The sequence below is a fragment of the Enhydra lutris genome, unplaced genomic scaffold, assembly GCF_002288905.1.
Source record: "Enhydra lutris kenyoni isolate GAN:26980312 unplaced genomic scaffold, ASM228890v2 scaffoldscaffold22, whole genome shotgun sequence".
Taxonomy (NCBI): domain Eukaryota; kingdom Metazoa; phylum Chordata; class Mammalia; order Carnivora; family Mustelidae; genus Enhydra; species Enhydra lutris.
In genome coordinates, this window is record NW_019154106.1 from 15,049,096 (window position 1) to 15,057,729 (window position 8,634).

The 8,634-nt window shown below is 37.2% G+C and overlaps 1 protein-coding gene across 1 annotated transcript; it reads left to right on the forward strand.

The window, feature by feature from the left end:
* The first annotated feature begins 598 nt into the window (after positions 1-598).
* Positions 599-1,531, forward strand: LOC111149814 (olfactory receptor 4C16-like). The gene has a single exon (XM_022507100.1). It carries the CDS (start codon positions 599-601, stop codon positions 1,529-1,531), a length of 933 nt encoding a protein of 310 aa, XP_022362808.1.
* The last annotated feature ends 7,103 nt before the right edge of the window (positions 1,532-8,634 follow it).

The window sequence follows — 8,634 nt, forward strand, 5'->3', positions numbered from 1 at the left end:
AATTTCTTTTATATGTGTTTATATAATATATAAAATATACAAAAATATACTCTATAAATATGTATAACAAATACAGGCTGATAAACATATGCATAAAAAAGGCATTCTTATAGGATAAAAATCAGGTGTGATTTTTTTTTTTTTTTACTTATACCATGAACCTCTAAGGGCAGTCAAATATATTGAAAATGCCACGTGATACACCATTAAAACATGGGCCCAATGATATGTTAAATATGCAAAAATATTGACATTAGTAATAAAATGGAGCCATATCTTTTAACTTTATATTCATCGAATTGTCAAAATTAATCAGAATCATTTAAATGCTATAAGATTGTATCTGAAGAGTGCTCTAGGAAGATATAACCTTCACAAGATTGTTGAGACTCATAATGACCTTATGAAAAGATCATTATAAATGAAGGAAAGAACTATTGAGGTGACTTGTGAAAACTCGCCCCCAAAATATTAATGATGAGGAATATTTAGTTTGCTTAAAATGTTCCATTAAATCACACATCACACCATGAATTAATTCCTTTATTTTTTGCAGATCAACAAATTCATACTCAAGCATCTCCTAATTGAAGAAATCATGCAGCTGAATAATAACGTGACTGAATTCATTCTGCTTGGGTTGACCCAGGATCCTGTTAGAAAGAAAATAGTGTTTGTCACTTTCTTGCTTTTCTATTTGGGGACGTTGCTGGGTAACTTTCTGATTATTACTACTATCAAGACCAGCCGGACACTTGGGAGTCCAATGTACTTCTTCCTTTTCCACCTATCCTTATCTGACAGCTGCCTCTGTACTTGCATAGCCCCTAGAATGATTGTGGATGCCCTTTTGAGGAAGACCACTATCTCTTTCAGTGAGTGCATGATACAAGTCTTTTCACTACATTTCTTTGGCTGCTTGGGGATCTTCATCCTTATCCTCATGGCTGCTGACCGTTATGTGGCCATCTGTAAGCCTCTGCACTACACAACCATCATGAGTCGTAGGATCTGTGCGGTGCTGATGGCTATGGCCTGGGTGGGGTCCTGTGTGCATTCTTTAGCTCAGCTTTTTTTGACCTTGAGTTTACCCTTCTGTGGTCCCAATGTGATTGATCACTATTTTTGTGACTTGCAGCCCTTGTTGAAACTTGCCTGTGCAGACACCTATGTGATCAACCTACTGTTGGTGTCCAATAGTGGGGCCATTTGTACAGTGAGTTTTGTCATGCTGATGTGCTCCTATGTTATTATCTTGTATTCTCTGAGAAACCACAGTGCTAAAGGGAGGAGAAAAGCCTTTTCCACTTGCATCTCCCACATCATTGTAGTCATCTTGTTCTTTGGTCCTTGCATATTTATATACACACGCCCTGCAACCACCTTCCCCATGGATAAGATGATAGCTGTGTTTTATACACTTGGAATACCTTTGATCAATCCTCTGATTTACACATTGAGGAATGCAGAAGTGAAAGATGCCATGAGGAAGTTATGGAGAAAGAAGTTGATCTTAGATGACAAAAGATAAATAGGTGTTTCAAATTTTTCTTCATAGTTCAGATTCACCTAGAAGCCCATTGAGAATCTTATCTTTTTATTGTGGTGTTAACATCATCAGGGGACATGAGAATTCATTCCTTCAAGAATGAACATGTACACTGTTTAGTGTTGAGTCATTTTCATGCACCAGGTACAAAGCGCCATGTCAAGACACATGCTTTTGATGTTCACTGCTGTGTCTCTGCCTCTCTTGCCTGCCTAGCATCACTGTGGTTTTGACCCAGTGTTTTCCCTGCCCTTCTTCATACTGAATTCTCGTGTTCTCTGTTTACAAGTAATGTTTTATACACTTATATCCACAGCCTGGGAGGCTTTTCCTCCTTCAAATGACTTCCTTTGTATTAGACACTTCAGTCACATCATGTCTGATCATGGAGCTTCAACTTGGTTATTGTTCTTGGTTGACTGAGCAGAAAGCACCAGTTTCAAATAATTGTAAAATCTTTATGTTTTAGGGGACACTCTATTAGCTAGGTAATTCCCTTTTATTTCTTGGGTTCATACTTCAAATTCTTCTTATATTTATTTAGATTCTTCTAGAACAGTGGCAGAACATAATGTGAATATTTATTTTTCTGATGGAATATTTTTACCTTGGAAAGTTTCTGATAGTTGGACTGGTACTCTTTGTATTTTTTTTGTAAAAACTTTTTGCTTCTACAGTGATCACTTCTAATTTGGGGGAAGCATTAAGTTTTCCTTGTGTCATACAAATTATAATAATTTATTTATACTTTTGGGTTATTATGATTGTAGCATATATGTCCCAAATTAAGTAGATATATTCATGTGGGCTATAGGTAAAACATATAAGCAGCCAATGGTTGAAATAGGGAATTTGAATATGATAACTGAAAATATTAAAACTCAGAGGGGACTTTTTAGGCTTTGAAACAAATACATTGCAAATATGGATTATCTTAGTGAGTTTTATTGTTTTTTTAAAGATTTTATTTATTTATTTATTTAAAGAGAGATCTCAAGTAGGCAGAGAGGCAGACAGAGAGAGAGGGGGAAGCAAACTCCCTGATGAGCAGAGAGCCCAGTGTGGGGCTCGATCCCAGGACCCTGAGATCATGACCCAAGCCAAAGGCAGAGGCTTAATCCACTGAGCCACCCAGGTGCCCCTCTTAGTGAGTTTAATAAGATCTAGAAAAGAGGGTAACTTGAGAGACACCAAGATATTTGGATTAAAAACTATATTTTTGCAGTGTTGATGGATATCACCTTTTGCCACATTCATCAATATGGCAATATTGAATTATATGATTCCTAAGAATCTTTTTGATTTCAACCTGTTTTATTATTTGTATTTTTAAAAATTTTATTCAATTTTATTTTTTTCAGTGTTCCAAAATTCATTGTTTATGCACCATACCCAGTGTTCCATGCAAAACATGCCCTTCTTAACGCTCACAACCAGGTTCACCCCACCCCTCGGCCCCTCTTCCCTCCAAAACTCTCATTTTGTTTCTCAGAGTCCACAGTCTCTCATGGTTTGTCTCCCCCTCCAATTACCACCAAATCACTTCTCCTCTCCATTTTCCAATGTCCTCCATGTTATTTCTTATACTCCACAAGTAAGTGAAACCATATGATAATTGACTTTCTCTGCTTGACTTATTTCACTCAGCATAATCTCTTCCAGTCCCGTCCATGTTGATACAAAAGTTGGGTATTCATCCTTTCTGATGGAGGCATAATACTCCGTTGTATATATGGACCATATCTTCTTTATCCATTCATTTGTTGAAGGGCATCTTGGTTCTTTCCACAGTTTGGGAAGTGTGGCCATTGCTACTATGAACATTGGGGTACAGATGGTCCTTCTTTTCACTACATCTGTATCTTTGGGGTAAATACCCAGTGGTGCAATTGCAGGGTCATAGGGTAGCTCTATTTTTTATTTGTTTATTTTTTAATTTAATTTTATTTTTTTTTTGGTGTTCCAAGATTCATTATTTATGTACCACACACAGTGCTCCATGTAATATGTGCCCTCCTTAATACCCACTACCGGACTCACCTAAACCCCCATCCTCCTCCCCTCCAAAACCCTCAGTTTGTTTCTCAGAGTCCACAGTCTTTCATGCTTGATCTTTCCCTCTGATTTCCCCCAATTCACTTTTCCTTTCCTGCTCCTAATGTCCTCCATGTTATTCCTTATGCTCCACAAGTAAGTGAAACCATATGATCAATGACTCTCTCTGCTTGATTTATTTCACTTAGCATAATCTCCTCCAGTCCCATCCATGCTGATACAAAAGTTGGGTATTCATTCTTTTTGATGGAGGCATAATATTCTATTTTATATATGAACCATATATATATATATATAATCCATTGGTCTGTTGAAGGGCAACTTGGCTCTTTCCACAGTTTGGCAATTGTGGCCATTGCTGCTATAAACATTGGGGTAGAGATGACCCATTTTTTATAGAACAAAAATTGTTTATACACATTCTTTCCATCACAGTGCACTTGTTCTGATCCTGAGTTAATGAATAGTGTCAGTTATGTAGAGATCCTACCATATATTATTTCTTAAGGAATCTCCACACTGTTTTCCAAAGTGGCTGTACCAACTTGCATTCCCACCAAGAGTGTAAGAGGGTTCCCCTTTCTCCACATCCTCTCCAACACTTTGTTGTTTACTGTCTTGTTGATTTTGGCCATTGAAACTGGTGTAAGGTGATATCTCAATGCGGTTTTGATTTGAATTTCCCTGATGGCTAAAGATGAACATTTTTTCATGTGTCTATTAGTTGTACAGAAAGTTTAATATGAGTATTTTTGTTTATTTGGAACATATATTTTATTTATAAATTACTAAATTATATCAAAATTGCTAATTTTGTATTCACTTTATTATACCAGGAATATTAGAACTTCTTAGTTTCAGGGGAACCTGGCTGGCTCAGTGAGCAGTACATATGACTCTTGATCTCAGGTTTGTGAGTTTAAACCCCATGTTGGGTGTAGAGTCTACTTAAAATAAAAATTAAAAAAAAAAAAAAAAGAACTTAGCTTGGGGGAAAAGAAAGCCCAACTGAAAGAATTGAAATGACATGACAACTGAGGATTGAGCATGGGGGATATATATATATATATATATATACATATACATATATATGTATTATTTTTATTTTTATTCTTCTTGGTATTCTTAGAAACATCTTTATTACAAGTGCTCTTGAACACTTCCTCATATGCATTGCAGAATGGTATAACTTCTATTTACTGATACTATACTGCTCTCAACACAGCTTGCAAATTTGTATTTTTCTTAAAGGCAATTATACTACAATATTATAATGTATCAGATCAACATGTTGTACACCATAAATTTACACAAGCTATTTCAGTTTTTAAAAAAGCAGATATTCTATTTAAAAAGGCTATCTTGAAGATAAATTTTGATTCAAAGATTGGAGGAACTAAGGCAACCTTGGTGGGCCATGGAAATAATATTATGTGAGATTTCCTATGTAAAAATGTACTAACTTTAAATAATTTTGCCTACTGCTACATGTAATAATTGAAAAAAAATTTATGGTTAAAAAATGCATATGTCTGAACATAGAATCTTTTGAGATGAAAAACTTACTTAGGACTTGAAAGTTGATGTTAGGAGTTGAATTGTGTCCCCTAAGGAAAGAACATTTTGGAGTCTTAATCTTCACAATGTGACCCTATTAAGAATAGTGTATGTGCCTGACAATTACACTTTTTTTTTAATTTTAAAGATTTTATTTATGAGAGAGAGAGAGAAAGTGAGAGAGAGAGAGAGAGAGAGAGAGAGCACAAATAGAGGAGCTGCGGGCAGAGGGAGAAGCAGACTTTCTTTGAGCATGGAGCCTGATGCAGGGCTGGATTCCAGGACCCTGGGATCATGACCTGAGCCAGAGGCAGACACTTAACTGACTGAGCCACCCAGGAGTCCTGGCTTTTTTTAAATTATAATTTAAAGTACTAACATTAAGCTTTGATGGCTGGGGCATCCATTTCAAAGACCTCTCATCTGCAATGAACAAAATGCCAGGGACATAATTAGGTGAGGAGTCAGGCTTCCCCACCAGTGAAGTCCCTCTTTTGGAAAGCCCTGGGTGACCTCTAACTGATCATTTGTGTGACCCTGTGTTTTTCTTCCTGGACTTTATGTTTTAAATTCACCAGTAGTGAACCCCCAAATACTGGGTACCCTACTCTTGATCCCAATAAATACAGAATATCAGATTGGCAAGTTTTTTCTGTCTCTCCCTGTCTCTGTGTACCTATGATCAAACTGTGGGGCCCCAGACCTGTAATGTACCCTCTGTGACTTGGGAGTAATAAATCTTGTTTTTTCAATGCTCCCTCATTGTTTCATGTGAGAAAAGGAGGAGAAACTGAAAAAGAACACAGGTCACTATTTGGGGTCTCAGAATTGCAATTTGGGGAGCATGGATTTGGTGTAAGCAGGAAAAGTGTCCCACTTACGTGGGGAAAGCAAAGGGTTTTTTTAAGAGAGAAGAAAGGAGTAATCAGATGATTTAGACAAAGAAGAGGAGAGAGAAAAAAATATCAAAAAACAAACTTTACTTGGTACTGACAGATGGAACTGCTTTCGATTACTAACTCCTTCATTGTTTTCTTTTTTTTCTTTTTTTCTTTCCTTTTTTTTTTTTTTAAAGAGAGAGAGTGCAGGGAGGTGGGGATGGTCAGAGAAAGAGGGAGGGAGAACATCCCAAGTGGGCTCCACACCAAACACAGGGCTGGATCTCACAACCCTGAGATCATGACCTGAGGTGAATCAAGAGTCTGAGGTCTTACCCACTGAGCTACCCAGGCACCCTGTTTTTCTTTTAGTTTGTTTGTTTTGTTTTGTTTTGTTTTAATTAATTTCTTTTCAATGTAACAGAATTCATTATTTATGCACCACACCCAGTGCTCCATTCAATACGTGCCCTCCACCATACCCACCACCTGGCTCCCCCAACCTCCCACCCCCTGCCCCTTCAAAACCCTCATATTGTTTTTCAGAGTCCATAGTCCATAGTCTCTCATCATTCACCACCCCTTCCAATTTCCCTCAATTCCCTTCTCCTCTCCATCTCCCTATGTCCTCCATTGTTATGCTCCACAAATAAGTGAAACCATATGATATTTGACTCTCTCTGCTTGATTAATTTCACTCAGCATAATCTCTTTCGTCCCATCCATGTTGCTACAAAAGTTGGGTATTCATCCTTTCTGATGGAGGCATAATACTCCATAGTGTATATGGACCACATCTTCCTTCTCCATTCATCCATTGAAGGGCATCTTGGTTCTTTCCACAGTTTGGCTACCGTGGCCATTGCTGCACCCTGTTTTTAATTACTATCTAATTGATTATCCTATTGATGCTGTCACACAAATGTATTCCTGGTATGGACTAGTAAACTTTTCTACCCTCATAAAGTTTAATAGTTTTATGGTCCTTATGATAGTTGTTCTTTTGGATTTTTTGAGGATTTGCTTGTAGAAAAAATTAGCGTTCTGGCCCAGTTCAAGAGTTTATTCTTTAGAAAGGAAAATGGAGCTTCAAGATGGGATCTCCTGTCTTTAGAAACTTCCTAGCTGACAGTTAGGGGGAAGGGGGAGGAATGCCGGCTCTCAGCTCCCAGAGGGCTTTGCATGTGGCCTTTCATCTTCAAGGCCAGGGTGGTGCATTTTAGTCTAACTATACTTTGAATCTCTCCTACTTACTTTTCTGTTGCCAGTCTGGAAAAATTCTCTACTTTTAAAGAGCTTGTGGGATTAGATAGGATTGAAACATATAACTCAAAGTCAACATGCCAGTAACTTTAATCACATTGTTGAAATCCCTTTAGACAAGTAATTCTGCATTAATATGTGCTATATTATCATATTTCTAGTCCCCGGGGCTAGGGCAGGAAATCCTGAGGGATATTTTGGAATTATTTCCACCACAGTGTAAAAGGAGTTTTAAAAACCATAGCTTTAACCCAAGAACTGAAGAATGAATAAGTCAATATTTATAAAATGAAAATTGTTCTAGCCCTATGAAATATGCCACTTTTGCATCCTCTTCCAAATGTTATCTATGTGGAAAATATGATAATCCCTTAGGTGTGGAATCAGTCTTGGAGGAAATGTAAGTAACATTATATATTAACTTAATCCTTGAATCCAACTAAATGTATGATCTTCATCAAGTAGCTTACACAATCACTTCAGCTATAACAAATTGTCTGCACACATGAACATGTCAGTGTCATGGATGAGGCCTTGGAATGTGGAATTTATATTTCAGTGTCACAGAGTTTTGTGCAGTGAGCTGTTGTCTTATTTTGTCCTTGAGTATCAGTGACTTCCGTCTAAAGGTTGTGATTGGAATGCTTTGTCCTGGAAATATTTCCAAGTTTCTTTATAAATTGTGTCAAAAAAGTCTAATAATAATAGTTAAATAATAGCAATACCATTACTACTACTAATAATAATATTGAATATGTATTACTGAAGTATGATAAAATAATTATAGTTATAGGAGAAGAATCTAAATTCAGTGAGATAAGTGTCTTACCTGAAGCCACATTGCCTGTGTAAAGTATACGTGGGATTTAAATTCAGACTCTCTGGCTTCAACATCTGAGGTGGTAACATGAATCATCCTGGACATCTGGCAAATGCATCTCACATAAAACTGCCTCTTCTACCAAATGCTTAAGCTGCATATCTAATTAGATTTTGACGCTGTTGCTATGGTGCATCCTTCAGCCATCTTCCTGTGTCCATTCACATGCATGTATGCATTGTACACACAAAAAAATAATCAGTCCTGGGGCACCTGGGTGACTCAGTGGGTTAAAGCCTTTGCCTTTGGCTGGGGTCATGATTCATGATCTCAGGGTCCTGGGATCAATCCCAGCATCCAGCTCTCTGCTCAGCAAGGAGCCTGCTTCCTCCTCTCTCTCTACCTGCCTCTTTCCCTACTTATGATCTCTGTCTGTCAAATAAATAAATAAAATATTTTTTAATCAGTCCTTCTCGCAGTGTTTCTAACATCAAAAGCACAGAAATTAAATT

What these genes read in the sequence shown, in the direction of transcription:
- LOC111149814 (XM_022507100.1), top strand. Translation starts at nt 599, where the DNA reads ATGCAGCTGAATAATAACGTGACTGAATTCATTCTGCTTGGGTTGACC.